The sequence below is a fragment of the Candoia aspera genome, chromosome 8 (genome assembly GCF_035149785.1).
Source record: "Candoia aspera isolate rCanAsp1 chromosome 8, rCanAsp1.hap2, whole genome shotgun sequence".
In the NCBI taxonomy this organism is placed as follows: Eukaryota; Metazoa; Chordata; class Lepidosauria; order Squamata; family Boidae; genus Candoia; species Candoia aspera.
This window is the reverse complement of record NC_086160.1, coordinates 41,225,913-41,251,467: the sequence shown is the minus strand read 5'-3', so window position 1 is coordinate 41,251,467 and position 25,555 is coordinate 41,225,913. Positions and strand designations below refer to the sequence as shown.

Here is a 25,555-nt window from a genome sequence, read left to right as displayed (position 1 = left end):
AAGATTCAGCTTTATGGAAAAGTTTGTAATGTTGGGAAAGGTGGAAGAAAAGAGAAGAAGATGACTAGTAACAAGGTGGATGGATTCCATTACAGCAGTGATGGGTGAACCATCAGAAGATCTGAAGGACAAGGTTGGGAAAAGATCGTCTTGGAGAAAAATCTATCTATGTTGTTACTGAGAGTTGACACCAAGCTGATAGCACATAATCAATCAAATTAGATGTCACAGCAACAGTAATTTGGAAAAAGAGTAATATTCTTTTTATCTGAGAGTGAAACAAGAAGTAAAATATACAACTTGTATTTTCTGTACATCACTATAAAAATAGTGTATAATATTGCTTACAGGTAAACGAAGTTATGGTAATAGCTGTTTAAGAAACTAAGATCATAAGGCTTTATGGATTTTTTACCTAGAGATTTTGTTACTAACCTGAATTTTTTCTCAAATTCATCTTGATGAAATGGACATAAAGACTTCAGAAGGTCTGAGAAAGAAGAAAACACCTTTTCCATGATAGAATTGCTAAATATTCTGTTAGCAAGCAAAATTTGTTCATGTCTAATCTTTTTACACAAGATAAAAATATTTAAACTATAATTTTGTTTTTCCTCCAATAAACTCGTTCCTCTACCTCACATTGTCCACTTCCTCACTGCAAGACAGGTTATGCCAAGAGTGGTGAGTGGCTTCACATCACCTAGTTAAGATACACTGTTGATTAAGAACTTGATCCTATATGTTTGCACTTGCAGTTTAGTATGTCAATCACTATAACATACTCATACATACAGGCAGAAAAGGCATCACTGAGATTTTTCAAAAAGGCCCAAATTGCATACCACCTAGCTCTGCAAAACTAAAAAAGGAATGAAAATGTCAATATATATATAAAAAATAGGATTAGAACTAAATTTACAGTTCAATATATCAGAAATAAATCTTACTGATTACTTCCAGGTAAATGAGATACAAGACTGGAAGCTATATTAATATGGGGGGGGGGAATAACATATCATTTATGTAAAAATAAACAGACCTAGCTAGATGCAAAAAAGTAAAGTCCTTTTTTTTGGGTAACATTTACCAAGTTAAACCAAGTGTAATGCAATTTCCAGATGGTTAGCCTTCCACTGCCCATGACTTCTAATTCCACAATTAGAGGAATGAGGATGGATTGACCAGGCTGCTCTGACTATTTCTAAATATGTAAATATACCAGTAATCAATAGGAGGGAACATGTTTGTGAATCTACATTTGTAGAGGCCAAACAATAGATGAGCACTTGCCTTTCCTTGCCAATAACTGTGCATTGGGAGCTAACAGCATAATAGTGGTTGTTTGCTGGCCAGCAACAGGTAGATATCTCAGTGACTGCAGAAATACTATATAATGGAAGAAAAAATTGTTCTTTGACAACAATACTCAGTATTTGAAAATGAGATTTTTTTTGTAGAGCAAAACTTGCTACTGGGATAATTTGAGATTTCTCATAACAGTAAAACACCAAGTCACAGCCCTGTACAATGGGTAGAGGGCTTGAATCAATCTGTGATAGGATCTGAATGCTCATCTGAAAACAGCCTTGGGAAGCAAATATATTTCTGCCAATATATAGATGTTAGTTATTTTTTTTCACCAAATTTTAAAATGATCAAAAGTGCACTCTAGCAAAGACGAATGGGAAAACAAGTCAGCATGAAGAAGCAAGACTTATAGTACCTTAAAGAATAGCCATGCAGAATAAATGTACTGATTAGGCAAATTCAAGCAAAAGTACAGGAAACCAGCAAAAACTAACTCACTAGAAAAACACAATCTGTATTCTGTCCTTCAGCATTACTATTTCTGTAGTGGATGAACAATTAATTAATTACTTAATTTCTATAGCTGCCCATCTCAACAAGTGACTCAATTAACTAGAACAAATAATTTTCTTAACAAAACTCAAAGAGCAGATTTACATCTAAAAACAAATATTTTAACACCTATAGAGAAATAAGCAGAATATATATTAGATGAATATTTTAGGAGATAAAGCTTCTTTACTTATTACTAGTTACTCTTCTGAGAATCAAGGCAATCCAAGAAGGGCAAAATATTATTTTATAATCCATTGTAAAAATAGTCCAAGACCAGATCATTATTGTAGTACAAATTTTTAGAGTATCCTGATGGTTCTAATACCATCTAGTTTTCATGGAGCCAAATCAAGTTAAGATCACTATAATCACAACTAGTCATCTAACCAATATACTAGAAACCAAACACATGCTTTCATTAGATTATCAGCTCCATTCTTTTACTGATGGTTTCTAGCCCTTGCTCCAGAGCAACAATAAGCCAGCCTTTTTTGGCCACTGATCATCCTTAGCCCTCCTTGGCCAATGGAGTTTGAGGACAAGGATTCCGGTTTGATAAAGCATTTAAAATAGCTTTAGTGCCTCCAGAACTGTTGCTAAGTCCTTCTTGTACATTCTGAGAAATTAATATTATATATGAATTGTTTTGGTATTTGTTTTTATTCTACTCTTAAAGCATAATCTATTACTGAATGTAACTTTTCAAAAATCCTTTAGTTACTTAGACAAAGGGAGAGACTTGTACTAATGTTATCATCAGGCTTCATGGAGCTAATCATCTGAATTCTGATCTGCTACCTGCATATTTCTAAACCAACATTGGCCCAAAGAGGTATAAGATGTTTCCAGATGTTCTACATCCCTTTCATGTTTTTTTTTCTTAGCAGGAACGATTAATTTAAACAAAAATACTTGAATTAGAAGATCACACATCTCCAAAGTTCTGTATGTTTTATAGTTCAGTTGCAGGATTTGGATGAATAGACCTGATTCTCCTTTTATTGCAAACATATGCACCCCTCTGTCATATAACTGCATGTGCGTTTTAAAAACATCTATTCAAAATCCATACTACTTTGCAATTCTGAAAATAGCACTACACCTTCTTTTTTCTTTTTGTTCAAGTCAAAAAGAACATTAATTTGCAAATATGCATTCTTTTTTCCTATATGTTTGTCTAAAAACTTATTTGAAGAGCTGAGTGTAATAAAGCAACTGTTAACCTTCTAGCACATGATGCTTATCTTTTAGGGATACTTCTTCTGTATACTAACCTGCCTTAGTTCCATTATTGGGGATTTAATTAAAAATAGCCACTTCTTTGTGAAGAAACACAGAAATACCACTGCAATATTTTGAATTCCTGTATTAAACCAAATTGTTTAAAATAATGTGCGCACAGGGCAACAAACGCCCAACTATGTGCATACTACTCTGTGCTCAGGGATATGAACAATGAAGACAAAGAGACACTGGATAGAAGTTATGTAGAAATACCAGTAATCATGATCCCACTGATGTGGATGGTATACAACTTACGTTTAATTTTTGGTAGTTTGGTAATATATACTCCTGCATGCATCAAAAGAATTACAAGATACTAATTTCTATGGCGAGAGAAACTGAAAGCAGTGGAAAAAATACAGAATGGTTATCAATGGATATTAGATTTTTCTAGATCCTCTGCGCTGAACTTCCAAAACTTAAGCAGAGTGACTGCACAATTAAAGAGCAATAGATCCTTCTTAGCATGTTTCGGAAGTGTTTATTTTGGTACGTTCCTATCCGGGAGCTTGCCTCCCTCCTTTGTTTCTAATCAAAGCAATTGCACGTTTGTTTGATGATGCTAAACAAACAAGCAGAAATGAGCCGATTAGGTACAATTAGCCACAACTTCTCCCGGTTAAGGTAGGTAATTATGGAGACCTCTGGTCGTCGTGGCTCCGAAGCCGTTGCCGTCGCAGCAACAAGCCGCCGCCCCCCGGGCTCCTTCTCCTCGGATACGAAAGCTAATTGGTGTTGATCTCTGCATCTCCCCCCAGGAGGAACGGCTCTCCACGGAGGCAGCCCGGTCTCTGGGAAAAAGCGATTGACGCTGCATCCCTTTGGAGCCCCGGGGCAGACTAGGAGACTGGCTAAGGCTAACTCTCACTGTGTTTCACCTCCCTCCTCGCGCCGGGGAAAAGGGGACCAAGCAGAACAGGTCCAGCTCGCGCCAAGGCTGAGAGCCTTAGGGCGCCAACGGCAGAGTAACGGCTGCGCCCAAACGCGGAAAGAGTAGGAGCAAAGGCGGGGGGAACCCCTTCCGCGCGCAGAGAAGCGCTTAGGGGAGGGAAGTGCTCGCTCGCCCTCCACCTCGCAGTTGCCCGCTCAGTCAACCTCATCCGCCGCCAAAGCCCAGAACCGTTCGCAGGACGCCCTTCCCAGAGTTCCTGAGAGGCTACAGCCGTTACCTCCCGCGAGTCCAGTCAGTGTTTCCCCTGCTGGAATACGGCCGCTTGCCACAGAGCATCACCTTAGCTTCTCAATGCGCATGCGCCACGCGCCCGAACCGGCAGGCGTCAAGGAGCAGGTGCTTCGCCTCGCAGTCTCGGCCAATCACAACAGGACGCTTCGAGATTTTAAAGCCAATCACGGTGAACGGATTCATTCCCATCAGCAAACTAACCCAACCCCGAATCGGTCCGCCGCTCTTTGAGAACTTAACACGGGCAGTCCGTCCAATCAGATTGCAACTTTTATTGCTACAGATGAAAGATCCTAACCTTCTTTTCCACGGCCGATTGCACCACGGCTTCCAGTTTCGGACCAGTATGGAAAGACCGTTGCTAACTCAATTGTCAGATTTCGGTTTGGAATTTTTAAAATTCGTTTTATAATTTCTCTTATCAAAGGCATACATATTCCTGCAAAAGTGAATGTTATGCAGATTAATAGGTTAGACTGAGATCTGGAGATCCAGTTTCAAAACCGCACTTTATCATGGAGTCTGTTAGATGACTTTGGCTCACGGATCTCGTCCGTGAGATGTTTGTTATGAAGATATACGAATGCAGTTCCAGAGGATAGGTGGATTATAAATGTAATTTAATAATGGTAATGAAGATGATGATGCACCATTTCTTCTCGCGAAAAGCACCACTGCAATCAAGCTGAAATAAAATATCTGATCTTGCTTTAAAAATGCATCTAGTTCTGATTATATTGTGTGTTTTTAATTACCTATTCAAAAATTATCTATTATAAGAAAATGACTTGGGGCAATCAACTGCTGGTTAGGTATTTATTTTTCCACCTTTCTTTTCAAAACAAAATATTTCTTTTACACAGTTACTCCCCCTGTCAGTCTTTAAAACTGACTATTTCCCCCTTCTCAGATTTTAAAATATTTTCAAATAACCCAGTATTTGTTATATTTCTTCCTATCACAGTATCATCCTACAGAAACTGGATGAGTGCTCTTCCCCAATCTGGTGGTCCCCAGATCTATTAGGACTAAAACTCACAATTCCGAGCTGCTATAGTCATCTGGAAGACACCCGGCTGGGAAAAATTAAGCCTGACAGCAAAAGCATCAATAAAGCAGGCTCTAGACTTCTTTTAAAACTACTGCTGAAGCTCTTGGGTCAATATGGTTATACATTGCTTTAAACTATAATGTGGTTTGTTTTAGTTTAGAATACTGTGTAAATCTAGTTACTGTGGTTTGTAACCAGGGTTTATGGTTTAGCATATTGAGCAAACCCAATTATTCAATAACCATGGTAACCAATAAAAACATTTTTAAAACTGTTTTTGAGGAGTCCAATAAACATGGAATATAATTTTCTGATAATTAACTTCAGCCCTAGGGTCATAAAAAGTATATTTTATGTTTCTTAAAACTTGGTGCGATTGGTTTTTTGCATCCAAGACTCCTTTGGATGCAGAAGCATGCCACTTGCAGAATGCTCTGCTTGGCTGTTATCTTTCACCTTTCTAGAACCTCATGAAAACAACATCCTTGTCCTTTTTTTTAATTGAATGTCACTTTTATGTAACCATTTTATTGTCATTTCTATTGTGACAATATCGTTTTTGTTACACATATTATGTTGATATTTTAGCGTTGATACTAAATGGTTGTCTTTTAAACATAGTTAGCTGCCGTGAAAATCTTGACGAAAGAATCCACAGATTTTAAAGTAAGACACAAATAGGGTGCTGTTCCGTGAGAACTACAGTGCATTAATTTTTGCATATATATTACATAAAAAGTATAATCTAGAAAGATTTCCATGATTTAAAAATGTCCAACTCCAGATGACTCTGAAGCTTTCTGAATACTGTATATTCAGAATTAAATTATTTTGAGTTTTCCTGTCTGGTTACAGGGACCCTTTTGTAAGTTATTGGATTTATAACTCAGCACAGATACAGAAACCTCTCAAGAATGTATGACTGCATCATTGCTCCAGTGCATCCAATTACATAGTGGAAACACCCTAAACTAATAGTGAACCTTAACTTGAAAAATAAAATTTAAATATTTTTTCTAGTACTTTAATCCTATGCATAACTTCCAAGGAGCAAGCCTACAAGCCTACACTTCCAAGGAGCAAGTGAGTGTGTCTAAACAAACAGATGCCATGACTTATGCTTGCTCAGTTTTTCTTTGATACAATAATCTTTGTTGCTCATTCCAACAGATTTCCAGAGAGGAGTGATGTATAAAAGGCTCAAAAGACAGCGAGGTCTTAAGAGCCAGAATAAAAAGGAACGGAGGATTTCCTTTTTTCCCTCAAGACTTTAAGTGGCTCTGTATAAGGATAATGTGGAGACAGTGGAAGGAATGGTGGGATGGAAAGATGTCTCCCCTTGCATGAGGAATATGTATGCATCTGGGAGAGAACATGTGGAAGAAAACTCTTTTCCCCCATTTAAAACCTGTAATATTTTTATAAAACCCTCTTTCTCCATATGTCAATGAATTCTCAGTCATCCAGGTGGAATTGTCTGTAGGTTGAGTCATGGCAACTGGATTTTTTTGGTTGAAACGTTTCGCTGCTTGTCCAAGCAGCTTCTTTAGTCCTCTTTCTCCGTAACAGCCCTTTAGTAAGCTCCCTTTGCTACTCCAAAGTTTCTGTGCCCATTTCAGCCACCCTTCCCCTTGTCTGTAGAAAACAAGGTCTGTACAAATAAGCAAATAGCTACCTTCATTGTCTATTCTCAGACAGGAAAGAGGTCAGTAACAGAGGCCTTGCCAAGATCACAAACAATACACAAAGGACATCTGTTAGACAAGACCTTGAGTGTATGTGTAAGAAAGATAAATTTTGCTACACCCAAAATATGTAATTTCCCAATTTCCCCTTAAATGCCTTATACTAGATTTCTGTATATATTCCATAGCTTATAAACAGAGAAGCCATTAACATTTAATGTTTATTTAACACATTAAGTAAAATATTTTGATGTAGCTGCAATTCTCTCTCATTGTCTTTATTGGATTTTGGATTACATTCCTCAATCTGTACTGTTTTTTTCTCCATCATATTGACTGTATCATCATTAGTTATTTAAATATTATTTATTAGTATTTACATTCTTTCTATTATTGTTATATTCTAACATGCAATGATGAAAATACACAATTCTGCTCCCTTGTAAACACTGTTGCCAATCCCAGATGGTCCATTTCTGCTTTGGCATTGTTCTAATATTAGCATCCTTGATAGACAACCAAGCTTATTTCTTCCAACTCTGCTGCCCCTCACTGAAAACTTTCCATTTCGTCATTTGAACTACTTGAGATCCACAGTCCTGGGTGGATCGCAGTCCTGGCCTTGCTCATTTCTGGAGAGCAGATTCTGTAAGTGCATTTCTTGCACAGTTATAGGAAGGAAAAAATCTACAGGACTGTTTTCAGCTGGAGTTGGTAAACCTAGGTTAACAAGATATGGAAGATGGAAAGCACACAGCTTTTCTGTGTTTTTTCTCCCATCAACTTTTACTTCTTGAGAGGGATCATCTTAAATTGAATAGAGCTATGCCAGCTGGTGATGACTGATGCGGTATCTAGTATATCAGTAAGTTTTATTAATGGAAGCATGGGGTAGGACAAATTCAGTTATTTTAGGGGGCCACGAACTTCCAGTGGGGGACTGATGACTTGAGACACGTCTCCGCGATCTCAGTGGTAGACCGAGCAGTGCGGACCTTTTTCTGGGCTCAGGCAGGTCTCCTTAGAGCCCAGAAGTGTTCTCCAAATTGAGAACCCCAGGAATTGCTCCATCTATTCTCTGGACAGCTGTACACAGCTAGCGGCTGGGAGGCAGGGTTGCCATCTTTTCCTAAGCAGTGCTGAAGCCTCAAACGGCTCAAAAGCTGCCCACCTCATTTCTAAAACACCATTTTTTTTCTTTCTATTTGTTATCAAGGAGAGGCTTTTTGCAACAAAGAAATGTGGAACCTCTTTGTGATTTCATTACTTTTGGAAGCTGTTAATTTGACATATATCTATATCTATATATCTTTTGTTTTTAAATATTGTTGGATTTAAACACTTTCGCCTGTTTACTGTTATTTTTTCAAATTTTGAAAGATTACAAAAGAATTACGCACTACGTTGAATCTTCGGAACTGAGCTTTGATCTATCTCCTTTCATTCCCATGAGAACAGCTTTGTTTATTCTCGCTCTCCCACTTTTGCACTCATGTCTAATCATCGTTTTTTGTTTAAAGGACTTCCTCAGCCTTTTGCCTAAAATCCTGAGGCGCTACAGGGCACCATAATGTTCTGTGGAGGGACATGGAAGATATTAAAGAAATTTTTAAGGAGTTTTATTTTAAGGTTACTCATACTCTGGAGCACCTTTTAGATCTTGTGGAAACTAAAGGCTACCAACAAACTGAAAAGGAGGAAAATGACAAGGGTGAAAGTTATTTCAAGAATAATGTTCCTGTTTCAAAGAAGAAAATGAGGAGTAATGTCCTAAAGCCAAAAGTGAAGGGAAGAAGGTTCGCCTCTGGAATGTCAATTTTGAAGAAGGAAAAGCTTTGGGCATAAAGGGAAAAGATATGGCTGCACTATTGGAATATTGAGACTGAAGACAAGATTTAAGCCTCAAGGGATGGAAGGTCTTTGAAGATGAGTTGGACTTTACAAGGCAGGTCAAGGTTTGCAAGAGAAAGCCGTGTGTAACATTGAGATATGTAAATTCCTTAGTTTATTTTGAAGTGGCTTAACTGTTTTATTGTGTTTATTAGGACAATCTTTTAAAGGTTTAGACAGATGTTTTTGTTTTGGGGACAATGAATTTATTTTGGGTAAAAGGATAATAATGTTATTCTTTAAATATGTAATGGTAGGGATATAATGTTCTACTATATTAATACTTTGGTTAGGAGTGAAATTGTAATGAATAAGGATATTTGACTATCTGCCCATTGGGGGAGGAAATTATGTTATAAAAATGTTTTTATATATATTCATCTTGAGGGAAAAATACTTTGTTTTAGAGGAAATATTATATTGGGAATGGAAGTGCTTTATAGAAGTAATGTTTATTCCAGTTTAAATTAGAGTAAGACTGATATTGAGTTATCTACAGTATATCTTTGTTGTAGAAAGTTGGAAGTCAGTATGTATGTAGTATGTTGTATGTAGTATTTTTTTTGTATTTTTACACTTTTTAGTTTTTTTCTTGTAGTATACTTTATTTCATTTCTTGTAGTTTTTAAGTATTTGTTGAAAAAAATTAATAAAGCTTTAATAAGAAAATTTATTTTACAGGGTCACAGCACAATATTAATGTCAGAATAAAATAAAATAATTCAAGGAAAATTAAAATCTTGATCAAATATGTAATACAATTTGCTATCTGAAAGAAGATTTAAAAGGAAGTCATTTTGGCAAGATGATGTTTTATTATTTTTATTAGTTATGCTGTATCGCTAATCTACTATGCATTGGTTCTCCTGTAATTTTTATAGCTGCTGTATAAATGTGTACTTATTCATAAATTCCATTGTCTACAATTACATTTTCTTCCTAATACGTTTGTACAGAAGTATAGCCTTCTTCCTTCAGCAAAGGATCGTTACCTTGTCGTGGTGCTGGAGCTTGAGCACCTCAATGATGCCATGAGCTAAACCGTGAAGGGCCACCCAAGACGGGAAGGTCATGACAGAGAGGTCAGACTAAGTGTGATCCCTGGGGAAGGTAATGGCAACCCACCCCAGTATTCTTGCCGTGAAAACTAAATGGATCAGTACAACCAGAGATATGTTGGTATACCATCGGAAGATGAGACCCCCGGGTCGGAAGATGGTCAAAATGCTACTGGGGAGGAACAGAGGATGAGTTCAACTAGCCCCAGACATGATGACACAGCTAGCTCAAAGCCAAAAGGCTCAACACACCATTGGAACCTGGAATGTAAGATCTATGAGCCAGGGCAAATTGGATGTGGTTATTGGTGAGATGTCAAGATTAAAGATAGACATTTTGGGTGTCAGTGAACTGAAATGGACTGGAATGGGCCACTTCACATCAAACGACAACCAGATCTACTACTGTGGACAAGAGGACCACAGAAGAAATGGAGTAGCCTTCATAATTAATAGTAAAGTGGCTAAAGCAGTGCTTGGATACAATCCAAAAAACGATAGAATGATCTCAGTTCGAATTCAGGGCAAGCCATCTAACATCACAGTGATCCAAATATACGCCCCAACCACAGATGCTGAGGAAGCTGAAGTAGAGCAGTTCTATGAGGATCTGCAGCACCTACTGGACAACACGCCTAAAAGAGATGTTATTTTCATCACAGGAGACTGGAATGCTAAGGTGGGCAGTCAAATGACACCTGGAATTACAGGTAAACATGGCCTGGGAGAACAAAACGAAGCAGGACATAGGCTGATAGAATTTTGCCAAGACAACTCACTCTGCATAACAAACACTCTCTTCCAACAACCTAAGAGACAGCTTTATACATGGACTTCACCAGATGGACAACACCAAAATCAGATTGACTACGTTCATTGCAGCCAAAGGTGGTGGACATCTATACAGTTGGTAAAAACAAGACCTGGAGCTGACTGTAGTTCAGATCACGAACTTCTTCTTGCACAATTTAGGATCAGACTAAAGAGATTAGGGAAGACCCACAGATCAGCTAGATATGAGCTCACTAATATTCCTAAGGAATATGTAGTGGAGGTGAAGAATAGATTTAAGGGACTGGACTTAGTAGATAGGGTCCTGGAAGAACTATGGACAGAAGTTCGCAACATTGTTCAGGAGGCGGCAACAAAATACATCCCAAAGAAAGAGAAAACCAAGAAGGCAAAATGGCTGTCTGCTGAGACACTAGAAGTAGCCCAAGAAAGAAGGAAAGCAAAAGGCAACAGTGATAGGGGGAGATATGCCCAATTAAATGCAAAATTCCAGAGGTTAGCCAGAAGAGATAAGGAATTATTTTTAAACAAGCAATGCACGGAAGTGGAAGAAGACAATAGAATAGGAAGGACAAGAGACCTCTTCCAGAAAATTAGAAACATCGGAGGTAAATTTCAGGCAAAAATGGGTATGATCAAAAACAAAGATGGCAAGGACCTAACAGAAGAAGAAAGAGATCAAGAAAAGGTGGCAAGAATATACGGAAGACCTGTATAGGAAGGATAACAATATCGGGGATAGCTTTGATGGTGTGGTCAGTGAGCTAGAGCCAGACATCCTGAAGAGTGAGGTTGAATGGGCCTTAAGAAGCATTGCTAATAACAAGGCAGCAGGAGACGTCGGCATCCCAGCTGAACTGTTCAAAATCTTGCAAGATGACGCTGTCAAGGTAATGCATGCTATATGCCAGCAAATTTGGAAAACACAAGAATGGCTGTCAGACTGGAAAAAATCAACTTATATCCCCATACCAAAAAAGGGAAACACTAAAGAATGTTCAAACTATCGAACAGTGGCACTCATTTCACATGCCAGTAAGGTAATGCTCAAGATCCTGCAAGGTAGACTTCAGCAATTCATGGAGTGAGAATTGCCAGATGAACAAGCTGGGTTTAGAAAAGGCAGAGGAACTAGGGACCAAATTGCCAATATCCGCTGGATAATGGAAAAAGCCAGGGAGTTTCAGAAAAACATCTATTTCTGTTTTATTGACTATTCTAAAGCCTTTGACTGTGTGGACCATAACAAATTGTGGCAAGTTCTTAGCGGTATGGGGATACCAAGTCATCTTGTCTGCCTCCTGAAGAATCTGTATAACAACCAAGAAGCAACAGTAAGAACAGACCACGGAACAACGGACTGGTTTAAGACTGGGAAAGGAGTACGGCAGGGCTGTATACTCTCACCCTACCTATTCAACTTGTACGCAGAACACATCATGCGACATGCTGGGCTTGAGGAATCCAAGGCTGGAGTTAAAATTGCTGGAAGAAACATTAACACTCTCAGATATGGAGATGATACCACTTTGATGGCTGAAAGCGAAGAGGAACTGAGGAGCCTTATGATGGTGAAAGAAGGAAGTGCAAAAGCTGGCCTGCAGCTAAACCTCAAAAAAACCAAGATTATGGCAACCAGCTTGATTGATAACTGGCAAATAGAGGGAGAAAATGTAGAAGCAGTGAAAGACTTGGTATTTCTAGGTGGGAAGATTACTGCAGATGCTGACTGCAGTCAGGAAATCAGAAGACACTTAATCCTTGGGAGAAGAGCAATGACAAATCTCGATAAAATAGTTAAGAGCAGAGACAACACACTGACAGCAAAGGTCCGCATAGTTAAAGCAATGGTATTCCCAGTAGTAACGTATGGCTGCGAGAGGTGGACCTTAAGGCAGGCTGAGAGAAGGAAGATAGATGCTTTGGAACTGTGGTGTTGGAGGAAAATTCTGAGAGTGCCTTGGACTGCAAGAAGATCAAACCAGTCCATACTCCAGGAAATTAAGCCAGACTGCTCACTTGAGGGAATGATCTTAAAGGCAAAACTGAAATACTTTGGCCACATAATGAGAACACAGGACACTCTGGAGAAGATGCTGATGCTAGAGAGAGTGGAAGGCAAAAGGAAGAGGGGCCGACCAAGGGCAAGATGGTCAGATGATATTCTAGAGGTGACGGACTCGTCCCTGGGGGAGTTGGGGGTGTTGATGACTGACAGGAAGCTCTGGCGTGGGCTGGTCCATGAAGTCACGAAGAGTTGGAAGCAACTGAACGAATAAACAACAAACATAGCCATCTTCATTCACACTATTAAAACATTTTAATAAAAAACATTGACAATAAATTTCAATTATTGAAAATTTAATAGGAGTCAATATGTTCTATGCATAATGTATAATTAACCTCTCTCCTATTCGACCACACAGTGCAGTATTAAGAAGAAAACACCATTCTATTGTTGATAATTTTCTTGCTACCACCAGATGGCCTTGTTTCCATACTGCTTTTAGGAGTTTCAAATTCTCAGAGAAATTTCTGTAATTCTTTTATTTCATGTCTGTATAAATATCTGTATTAAAAAAAGACAGGCTATTTTTCAACATTGCAAGTACCAAGTACACTTACACTTCACACACTCTCAAAATCTTTACACCTTTTCCTCCAAATATTACAGCAAGGTATTTTGGTGATATTTTAAATAATACCCATTTAAAAATGTAAAATTCCATGCAATAATTGTATGAAAAATTCTGACTGAGGATACATCTACAGAATACAGATACAGAAAAAAACATTTAAAAATGATTAATTGCTAGAGTTTTGAAAGTCCTAATTTATTGTCAGAATTAAATAAATGGAGAACAGTTTACAACCTCTCTCCAAGTAGAAGTTCAAAAGAACTTTGAATGGGAGGAACAGGAAAAGTCTGAAAAGGATCCAATTCCCCAAAATTAATTAAAAAAACATATTCCTAAATGTATGAAAACAAAAAAATCTTTAAAATCATTGCAACTATACTGAAGGTGATGGCAGGTTAATTATCTTGATGATCTCATGACGATCTATACCTACCTCACTCAGTAGTATCCAATTGGGAGAGCTAGAATGGATAGACAAACGAAAAGCTCGTATGTTTCCTAAAAATGGGCCAATGGCACCCTCTGCTACTCCATCTTTAAAGTTATCTATAAATAAGTGAAAACATTATTTCTGGTGTATGCTGAAATTAATTTTTTAGCTTAATCATTAAGTATCTTGCCATAAAGAACCAAATATTGTGTACTTTAAATCAGAATAGCAATATTTGTGGAGATAACTGACGTTCATTTTCAGCAAAAAGAATTGCAAACCGAGATTAAAAAGGAAATAACAAGGAATTATGTCACAGAAATTGAAACTCCAGAAATTTATATGCCTTGGAAAATATGTAAAAAATGTGGATACAATTAAAATGACACATTAATACCAAATGGAAGTTTGGTGCACGTCTCTAGCAATGCAGTAGTGAATGTGTGTAATAGACACTAATATAAAATGCTGTATTTTCTTTCTCTACCCATGGAAGACATCTTTACTACAGAAACTGAGCAGCTTGCAATAAGGCCACACACTTCTGCAATGCTGCCTATCACCTAGGAGAACACCCAATAGATAATAGTCACTTCTGAAGATATAAGCATACTCTAGAACCAACTAAGCTAAGAAGGGGAAATGCTGTTAATTAACATCAAATCTCTGATTCAGATGAAATATGTGCTAGCATTATTGAATCAAAGAAATCAGAAATAACTACTGAATATTACCATCTAATATGCAAAATGGAAGGTTTTTTATCCAAAATGGCTATTGCTAAAAGTCAACTGTTATCTGCTCATGTTTTATTCTTATACCACCTCACTATCTAAAACATAGCTTTGGGACCCACCTGTAAACTTATTTAACCTTTCTTAAACAGGTAATATAATTCTGGGCAGGTCTAGTCCAAAGTAAGTCCAACTGAATTCAATGATAAGTAAATATAAAATGCAACTTTACTTTCTGAGTACTTATCTCCTCCAATAAAACTGAAAACGTAAACATACCACATCTGGAGTTAATTCTAATTTGTATTTTATGTTTCATTTATAATGTTAATTTATAACACTACACAGGCAATATATATTTGAATGTAAGTTAAACTTGAAATATACGCTCTACATGGGGCTGCCCTTGAAGAGCATCCAGAAGGTTCAACTGGTGCAGAGCGTGGCTGCATGCAGTTATGTGTGCCCCTAGGATGGCGCATGTTCCACCTTTGTTCTGTGAGCTGCACTGGCTGCTGGTCTGTTTCCAGGTACAAGTCAAAGTGCTGGTTTTTACCTTTAAATCCCTACATGGCATGGGACCAGGTTATCTGAGGATCCAGCTCTTTCCAATTACATCTACCTGGTCCCATCAGGTCCAGCAGGAGAGATATGTTGTGGATTCCATCTGCTAAAGAGTTCCACGATGGGACCCAGAAGATGTGCCTTTTTGGTTGTGGCTCCTGCTCTCCAGAACATCATTCCCCTTGAGGTGAGATTAGTTTCATCCCTGTTAGCCTTCCGGAAAGCCCTTAAAATGTGTTTTTTCCAATACCTTGGGGATCCCATTGGGAGCCTGTGAGGTGGCTGTATTGTGTTTAGATTATTGTTATCCTCCTGCAATCTTGGTTTTTTATTTTTTTATTTATGTTTAATTGTTTTAATGGTTGTTATATTGTTTTAATTGTTGTTGGTTGTATGCTGCCCAGAGTCACATTCTGTGAGATGGGCAGCTATATATATTTGCTAAACAAACAAACAATGAATAATACAGGGAAGCTGGTAGCAGATCAGTTTATATTGCATAAATAATACATACAGCAATCAGAACTTCCTGTTAGCCAAATAAAATAAAATAAACAGAAAATAAAGAGAGACCATATAGTATCATTCCCCAAAGCATATTAGAAACCACAAAACAGTACCAAACTTGGATGAAGAAAAACAATCAACAGAAAGACTTAAAATCGTCTTCAAAATATAGCTATTTATGGCACTTTTTGTTCAAAAATGACAGCTGAAGCTAGATAGCTTAAAAAGATACCATTTTAAACAGATGAGGCAACAAAGCAACATCCAAATGAGTTGATATGCATCAGCAGGAAAGGCTATTATCATGAAAACTGCCAACAAAAATATTTAGGCTAAGCATTAGCATTGCCAAAAAAAAAGGTGAGAATTAGGGGAAATGACAAACGATATAGCCCTTTATTTACAAAGATGAAATGCTAACAATGGAGAGGAACACATAAAGATGCCTCCTACTAAGTCAGACTAGTCTATCATGCCTATGATCATCTATTCTGACTGGCAACAGCTTTCCAGTACTTCATTTTCTTTTTGTTTTTCTCCCCAGATGACCTATTTTATTGCCAGGGACAGAACCTGGGATCGTCTGCATGTAAGGCAGTTGTTTTATTATGATCCCTCCACTGATGGATACAGAAACCCAAACTGGAAGGAAGAAATGTTAACACTGTTCTAGAAATCCTTTCGTAAGAATTCACACAATATTTTAATAGGTAAATTCTATGGCAACTATCTTGTTTTTATTTGCACATGTTTCAGATTACCTTTCGTTTTCATTTCATTTTTTTCAAATTCTACGAGGAATAAAATGATAACTTATTCAGTGGAAAATAACTTTTGGATGCAACCTGCCTCCTGCCCCCTCCCTTGTTCACTACATCAACATTTAGAAAAATAACAATCAAACTAGATTCATTTTAGATATATTGTTTACCTATCTGAAAATATCCATCCCAAGTTTTTATGATATTCATGTTGTTTGAATTGTTTCTTACAGACTGTAAGTCAATATCCTGGAACAAACAAAAAGAATAAAATTCCAACCAGTCTTTGGAAAGGAAAACAAAGTCTTTTGGATTACATTTCTGTTATGCAAAACAGCTAGAGCTCAGTGAAAATTCCCTTGACTGGTCAGTGAGGGTGGATGCTTATTGGTGCTTTTTTTTAAAAACCCAAATCCCTCCAGGAACAAATTTTTGCTATGACTGGGCATTATTTCCAACAGGCTATTCTAAACGAGGAATGCTGCCAGGCTACTGTTTAAGTATAAGCAAAGTAGGGGGCAGGGAGTAGTAATGAAAGGAACACCATAATTATTTGGATCATGTCTCTAATGATATACGACTGCTACAATGAACTGAAGAAAATAGAAAAGGCGAATAGTTACCTTTTATCAGAACTCTGAAGAAGCTATATCCTATTTGGAGGATAACAACCTAATAGGTTAGGGATACTGGCTAGAAATATTAATCAGAGATAAAGTTCTCTCCCTACTGTTATAGAAAAGCTTCATATTCATGTGGGCACAGATACTTACACTATTGGGTAAAACCTCTACAGTAGCATTAAACAGTATGTCTCCAAGATGCTCAGAATTTCCACTTCTAAACAAGTAGCTGCAGAACAAATTGCATATATACATGAGGAAATATATCATTAATATTAAATTGCAGGCTTTTATTGTGAGACATTTTCATCTTAGCAGTTAGCAAACAAACAAAAAATAAGTGAATTATAGACAGTTACAGGAAGTCTTGGTGTATTGTTCCATAGGCATATTTAGGGATAAAGCATTAACGAAGATTGGGACTACAATTAGGCATTACCCAGCAAAGGCACATAACATTCCCTACATATGTGGTTCTAATTAAAAATAGTTTCAGATCAGAAGGGTTAGGATAACAAGATTGGGCTGCTTGTTATCTCACTGGCCATTTTCCCCATTCAAATGACTTATTGGACCGCTTTTTTCATTTTGAGAAAAATTAAAGTAAGTTAGTTGACCAATTTTGATCAGGAAAAGTCATTACATTATAGACAATTTTGCATCATGTGATAATTACCTTACAATTTTCAATGGCTCCTCAAAACTGAATGAGATATAATCTCCAGCTTTAGGAGCAAAAGCCCAAAATATTTCTGTTCCACTGTAAGCCTTTTCTAGAGTAAATTTCTGGAATACTTTTAGGCTTGTTTTCATTTTTGCAGGAGGGTTAACATGTTGTTTAAATAATGATGGTTTGACAAAATCTTTATCCTGTAAAATAAAGATGTATATTCACATGTAAAAATGCTATTTTACAAAGTTTTTGCCAAAATGATGTACCAACTATAATCTTGGAATATATAGAGAATTGGGAATCACCTGCTGAAGCTAATGTGGGGAAGATTCAAAACTGATACAAAAATACCAATAGGTATCCATTATTAAGCAGGATAATGGAAAGAATTATCAAACATGTGTTGTGATGTCACAACCCGAACCACAACCTTTAAACTCATGTCCTGACATCAGACTAAGTAAATAATGGGATTTGTGTTGCAACGTCACAATCCACGTGTTACCATTCCACCCTCACCTTACAGATGCCTGTAACAGGACCATATTTACTGGGTAGTTATAGTCTCCCAAATAATTATCAATTTATCAAATCACAGGTTGCCCTACTGAGGAGGACAGAAGAAGCTGCTGGAAACAAAGAAATGTGCAGGAGGCACAAATGACTGCAAACACTTCTGCTGAAAAATGTAGATGCCCCATTTGTTCCTGGTCTTTTTCTTTCCAGGGGCTACTTCTTACCTCATCTCCAACTTTCTCTTTCTTTTTGTGTATATGACTCTGCATGTCAGAGGAAAAATGGTTCGTTTATGTAGTTAAAACCAGTTCAAACAAATAAGCAATACAAACAACAAACTATAACTGTATTCAGCGTATTGTGAATTCACACTGAAGGGAATGCAAATGGAAGAGTGTTATTGCATTTGTATCATGCTTCTGGGTTCACCAAAGATATCTAGTTGACACTGTGAGAACAAAATGCTGGAGTCACTAGGCCTTTGGTCTGATCCAGTATAACTTTTCTACAGTATGTAGATTAGTAAAGAGAAAGGAATCATGAGAAATAAAAGCAAGCTAGATAGAAATGGATCTAGTGTCGTCTAGTGGTGTTTATGGCCATTTGTTTGGTAGGCCCCAAATTAATCAGACTGCTTAATTTGAAAAGACAAAATCCTAATTCTTGAACAGTTCAAGTCCTTCCTACCAACCATTACAATTTTAAAAGGCCAACTTAAAAGCATGTTGACTGGAGCCATGCTTAATTTTATTTTTCTGTGAAAGCTTAACTAAAAGAAATATTTCCATTATTTTCATGAAGAACACAGATATAAAGATAGAAGCAAACAGACAAAAAAGACATCTTACTATCAAGTTCTGTGTTTTTCCAGGTAAAGAAGAATGAAATCCCACATGTTGAAAGAGTGATGGTTTATAACGGATGCGTAAATAAGACTTCTGGCTTTCACAGTGTTTCTGGAAAGGAGAGCGTTTTGTGCCATAAATACCAAACAGTCTTAACTGAATTTCAGTTTGAACATTTATTACTCTTTTTTCAGTTTCGGATGAACAAACCAGCAAACTTATTAGTGGTGACACTAATAAGCAGAGTCTGTTGGTGTAATACCAGAGAATAATCACAAGTATTCCTAATGCTAAAGTGGGCTTGAAGATTTTCAGCCTCTGTGAGAGAAAATAAAAATATCTGGCAGGGATTAAAACCTTGGTGAGGCCAGAGTGGCAAATCTGCAGCTTAATTTTAAAACAAGCTGACAGTGATTTTCAGAAGGACTGTTTGCTAGTGGAGCAGTATTCAAATTCTGGCTTAAAAAGGATGGCAAGGACCCACAGATGACAGAAGTTTGCATCAGATCAGCAGTGATTTGCCATCTGCATCATGCAATTGTGGTGTTTAAGATGGAGGGGCACAGTAAAACCATGTCATGGCATTCAAAGTGAGTAATGGATGGATAAACAAAAAAAAGAAGAATGAAAAATTGAGAAGAGATGAGGAACTGAGGGAAGGAGAGGCTAATGAAGCAAGTGCTGAAAAAACGTCACAATGCTTAAACTTTGGATGAAGTGCATAACAAGTCTACTGTACTAGCAATACAAACATGCAATAGTTGCAAAGAAGCATTAGCCAAGGAGAGGTGGGATAAAGGTGTGAGAAATATATTGAAGGTTTATGCTTGACTTTAAATAATTTTGCTGGAAAACCAAAACACATTTTTCCTGGTTAATGCTGCTCAATTAAGTGAAAATGAAATTCCATCAGAGATTAGAACTGTCCTATGTTTTATACATATAAACTGTATCCCAACTTTTAGTACACAATATGTTTATCAATCCCAATTTTGAAAAGCAACAGGAAAGTATTTGAATCTAAATGGAGTATTGAATGCAAATATTTGGGTAAAAATTCAGATTATACCAATTTTTAAATTAAAATATTTATATCCATTCTTTTTCTAAAGAATCCAAGCTAACAATAATCAAAAGCAATACAAATTAATCAATAGTAACATGAAGGTACAGAATTGCAAATACCCAATAGATTAAATGGAATTTATTAAATAGCTTGGAATGCAGCCTACTTTTGATCATAGCACAGGATACGTTTATATTTCCGGTAGATTGAAGCATGCATTTTTAATTATATGATGACCTAATTGCTGACACTAACATTTTAGGAAACTGGTTTACTTACAAATCAGTTTTGATGCAAAATGGTATAATCAACACTTTTCCTTAAAATCTCTCTTTTGTTGTTTTTTGTATGTGTGTCTGTGTATGCATGCATGCACCTATGGTTAGTAAGTACAGTACTTACTTTATTTTTCTCTGGATTACAAACTTTAACCCAAATTAAGTGGTCTAGTAGCCAGTCAATGGGTTTATCTTTGTAGAACATTAAAAAAAATTCTACTATCAGTGTTAAGTCTTTGCATCGGAATAATTTTCCTGAAAATGCAATTTTTGAAAAAAGGGAGACAAGAATCATAATTTTATTTATAACACAGCAAGTTATTAACTTTATTTTCTGGGTCCATCTACTGCTAATAAATTGGATCAAGTTTTAGTTACACTTAGACCCATTAATTACACTTACATCAGTCATACATAATCCACATTCTATTGATTTCAGTAGCTTACTAATTGGAGTATGGCTAAATCTGTTCTCAATCTATTGTCTATAGAAAATACATTTTATCTAAAGTAAGGAAAATAGTACTGACTCTAGTGACTTGGGTAAGCATTGAAATATTAATGCAATGAACTATTTCATGTACTTAAGGCCTCTCCTTTGTACTGATTCTGACCTCATTTCCTTGTGTTTGAAAGGATTTTTCACCTATTTTTTATCTGCTAGAATACTGAAATAGGAACAGCAGCTGCTCTTGGTTTCTGTCTCCCAGTTCCCAGCAAAGAGGCTTTGATTTTTTTTACCTCATTTTCAAGATGCTTTTAGATTGTTTAGATTATTTTATTATTGTGAGATGGCATATTATGATGATGTTATTTTTAATTACATCTTTCTCCATTGTTCTGTAGCCTTTCTGGCTATCTTTGCTTCCTAAACTGGGGAAAAAAAAGTGAAAGCAGTAACCTAATGTCCTCGCTTAGGATTTAGTTGAAATATGAGAGGCTATAGAAGGCTGGAGAGATTATTCACCAGGGAAAGACAAGATACTCACGCCTGAGCTGCTGGGCACTTAGGTAAATGCATGAATGTCATAACCAGCCCATGAAGTTTTAAATGAACTTTAAATCTTCTCCTAACTTATAAAATTCAAAAGCACTTTTTTTAACAAGAATGGTTAAAAAAAAGGCAGATAAAACATTCAGCCTACCTTATATTTATTTTATCAACTATAACTAGTAAATATCACCTATTGCCAATAAGGATAAATCCTAAATTATTTTTTTTATAATGCTTACAGTGCTTGGATGAGATCTAGGAAATTCCTTATATAACTCCACCAATTATTTTCTTTCATGATCTTCTGGAAATTTCATAATCCGTGTAAAAAGTTTTTTTTTGAAGCACATGGAATTTTAGATGAAAGTCGTATACCTTTTTGATTATGAATAAGCCTTACTGAATTCTATGAGACTTACTTCTGAATACATACATAATATATACTGCAAGAGCAATTCAAGTACAGAAACTCCAAAGTTGGAACAATATTGTGGAAAATGGCCACAATAAAATATTTAATAATATAATTTTGCTGCTGAAATGTAGAAAATGTATCATCATCCACTTGTATTCTTACTTAGACTGATCTTTGCAGACTCTTGACAGTGTTGCTGTACTTACCAATAAACCCAAGCTGAGAAAACTCAAGAACAATCCATTCCTGTGATATCTTTTGTTCAATAAAGTCATTTATTATATCTAAATAGTGAGGGTTGGCCACAATATCATCTTCTAGCTGAAAAAGAGATTATTTTTACTAGCAAAAACATAGATCCTGAGACTCTTTATGGATTTTTTCCTTCCAGAAAAAATTAAACCTCCAGCAAGAAAAGGATTAGACTAAGACACTAATATAAAAATCAACCAGTCCCATGTGTCATCAACGTATCACTAGAAATCTATAGATAGAAGGGACATTACTGTATATTGGGAGATAGATTCCAAATGTACATCATCAATAAAGCTGATTTCTGGGGAACCACTATAATCATAATTACGTCTAGATTCAACCAATACCCTGATAAAATACTAGGAATAATGATAAAACACTGGTGTGTGTATGAACATAGCATTTAAATAAATTCCAGTAAATGAAATTAATTGCCCATGACAAGATAGAAATATGGACATGACCTGGTTAGGACCAAACATAACTAGGAGTGCAATCATAATCCTCTGGAATGATTGCCTGGCAAACAGCGTAAGTGGAAACATTATCAACAGAGAGGATCCACCACAGATTGGCAGAGCCTCAGGCATGTATATTAAAACTTGCACAAATGTTATTTTTATTGGCAATATAGCATTTCCATTAACAAGAAAACAGGATATTCTTACACTGAGACCATATCAGCACTTGCCATTTAAGCTATTCCTGCTTGGTGATCACACTGGCTTGACAGGGCTTTTAAGAAAACCCTCTCCCGACTGAGATGCTTTTGGCATCAGTTTGCAAGTTATTCAGTCCAGACTACAGGCTGCCATATACTCCCACTGGAAAATTCCCCAACTGCTGTGCCTTCCCACCTTTCTGCTCCAGGAAAACAACTGCCAGTCACCTGCCTTGTTGGCAGATCTTTCTGGACATGTATACTTTTATGAGTTTAAGAGCATACATACTGCATGTGTGTATAAAAACAATATATAAAACTGACTTTACATATATACAAAATCAGAACGTCCAAGTGTACATATATGCAAGAAAAGCTTTGAAAACTTCCCTTACCATGCTGTTGCTGTCTTTTAAAATTTCCTTTATCATGAATACTGTAATAGCACAGTAGTTAAAGTGTTTGTTGTTGTTGTTGTTCAGTCATTAAGTGGTGTCCAACTCTTCGTGACCCCATGGACCATAGCATGCCAGGCCTTCCTGTCCTCCACTGTCTCCCAGAGTTTACTCAAATTTATGTTCCTTGCATCAGTGATGCTATCTAACCATCTCATCCTCTGCCGTCCCCTTCTCCTTCTGCCTTCAGGCTTTCCCAACATCAGGGTCTTTAAATTAAAGTGTTTTAGTTGAAGTGTTTACCCTCTAAATATAAGGTTACTGGTTCAAAACGCAGCAGAAACTTTTTCTTTTTAATTATTTTTCTGCCCCTGACTTTATTATTTCTCCTTGTGCTTTTTTAAAAAAGTAAATTCAGCAGTGCATTTTAATTTTTTTTTAGTCACTGTAGGTAAAGTTTAACCTTTAGCTCCCAGGACTATTTGGGAGCTAGGAGTGAAATCCTTCTATCTCAGCTGTACTTCAGAAGTGGAGCAGAAAATTGTGCCCAGAGGCACTTTGGGGGATTAACAGAGGGTGAGTCATCCATTTCTGCTTTCCAGAAACAACTGGTTGCCTGTTCTGGCAAGGAGGCAACTGGGCACTGCAGATAAGCTCTGAGTCAGTGATGAGGAAAGGCAAAGCATATTTTTGTAAAAGCACAGTAGAACTTGTGAAATTATATAGAATTAGACAGTTCATTCCCTTATTAAACTGTACTGTACTGATTAAAAAGTAAGCACGTTAAACTGCTTTACATCCATCCATCCATCCATCCATCCAAATACAGGGCTACCAGTGCTTTCATTTTGTTCTGAATAGCAGCAGCAAGCATGGGGCAAAGGCAGCAGCAGAAATGTGATGTGTGAGGGAGAATGGAGGAAAAAATGAATCTAAGGTAACTACCCCCTGGCAGTGATGAATGGTGAAGGGATGCCTGGAGCTGGCAGACAGACCATTTAATAGACTATGCCCATCCGAGGCTACTTCTATGTGTTTGGTGCTCAGCTCCAGAGCCAAAAAGCTGCTGTCCCCTGCCTTGGCATAGCAGATAGGTTCATGACCAGAACTTGACCATCTGGCTTAGAAAAGGTTATGCAACCATTAGGAAGGCTGGTACCGTATGCTCGATATTTGGATCTAGGCCTTATGCTGCAGCCAAATCTCACATTAGGTGTAACACAAGCTTGTTGCCAATATTATTCTACTTTGCAAAAATAAAAAGTGTCCTGTTTATTTAACAAATCTCCCCCCTTTCACTCTTTTCTATTACAAGTTGCATTGAATGCTGGCAGGCCAATGCTTTTGTTGCTTTTAACAACCTGATCAGCGCAACTACATTTGAATTGCCGTAGAATTAAAAACAAAGAGTTCTGCTGCATATTAAAACCTAAACAAATTATTTTTATCACTTAAGCTTTTGTGAATCACAGTCCAATGAATTGGTTAGTCTTTAAGGTGGGTGCCATAATATCCTTTGTTGTTTTTGCTGCAAATAATAACATGGCTACTCCTTGGAAGACAAAATAGTATTTGTTCCTTTGTAATACTTGAACATTTCTTTTAATTGAGTGTTAACTGCACAAATATAAACCTATCTTGTGAAACAGTGTCAAGTCAGCTCCTGAAATGGAATACGACTCCCAGTAAATGTTCCTGACTTTTGGCTCAGGCTCTGAATCAAGATACTAAAAGCTGATAAAGTTTTTAATGTTTTCATTTCATCTCCCCTGAGTGTCAATAAGAAGCACTTTCTAGGAACTACTAGATCAGAGCTCCTCAAAAATGCTTTCAGCTTTGAAAATGCATAATTATCTCAGATGAGGGAGGCCTAAATGGAGACAGAGAATAATTACATTCCACCCTGGGTGGTGAGGGATTTGACTGCTTGCACTTATGGCTCCCATACCTTCATTATCTATTCCTTGGCAGAGTTAAAAGTCTCTCAAAGGCCCCTATGGACTCAAGAAAACATGAATGACTGCATGAATTGAAAATATTGACACAATTTTCTCTAAACCTCCCTCAATCTTTTATTGATTAATAATGCTATTACTAGATTGCCAAAAAAGAAAAAGAACAAATTATAGTTTCCATGGGGAAAAAGGGAAGAAGCAGATAAGAGGGTTAATTTTCTTAAATTACCTCCTAGCACAACTAGAAGGAAAGGAAGAAGCAACCGTTTCCATCCCCCCTTCTTGCCTGCTATCCATAAGAAGAGGATTCTCACCAACACACATATCCCAGATTTAAAGAATATATAGCATGAGAACTAAGTGCCCTTTAATCTCTCTTCCCATGTAAAGGAAAAACAGTGATCAAACCATATACATGAATATTTCTTCTTACAG

General features: G+C 36.9%; 2 protein-coding genes across 2 annotated transcripts in view; both read right to left on the bottom strand.

The window, feature by feature from the left end:
• CLGN (calmegin) overlaps positions 1–4,408 on the bottom strand; it is a 34,296-nt gene extending 29,888 nt beyond the window's left edge. The window contains exon 1 of the mRNA XM_063310355.1: positions 4,320–4,408. The gene's annotated coding sequence lies outside the window, so the exon portion shown is untranslated. The remainder of the gene's footprint in view (positions 1–4,319) is intronic.
• Positions 4,409–13,137: 8,729 nt separating this feature from the next.
• MGAT4D (MGAT4 family member D) overlaps positions 13,138–25,555 on the bottom strand; it is a 34,219-nt gene continuing 21,801 nt past the window's right edge. The window contains exons 7-14 of the mRNA XM_063310725.1: positions 22,061–22,175; positions 20,570–20,700; positions 19,105–19,212; positions 17,744–17,937; positions 17,218–17,296; positions 16,615–16,693; positions 13,882–13,994; positions 13,138–13,378 (exon numbers count right to left, since the gene is read on the bottom strand). Coding sequence (XP_063166795.1) covers positions 13,361–13,378; positions 13,882–13,994; positions 16,615–16,693; positions 17,218–17,296; positions 17,744–17,937; positions 19,105–19,212; positions 20,570–20,700; positions 22,061–22,175 — 837 coding nt within the window. The 3' untranslated portion in view covers positions 13,138–13,360. The remainder of the gene's footprint in view (positions 13,379–13,881; positions 13,995–16,614; positions 16,694–17,217; positions 17,297–17,743; positions 17,938–19,104; positions 19,213–20,569; positions 20,701–22,060; positions 22,176–25,555) is intronic.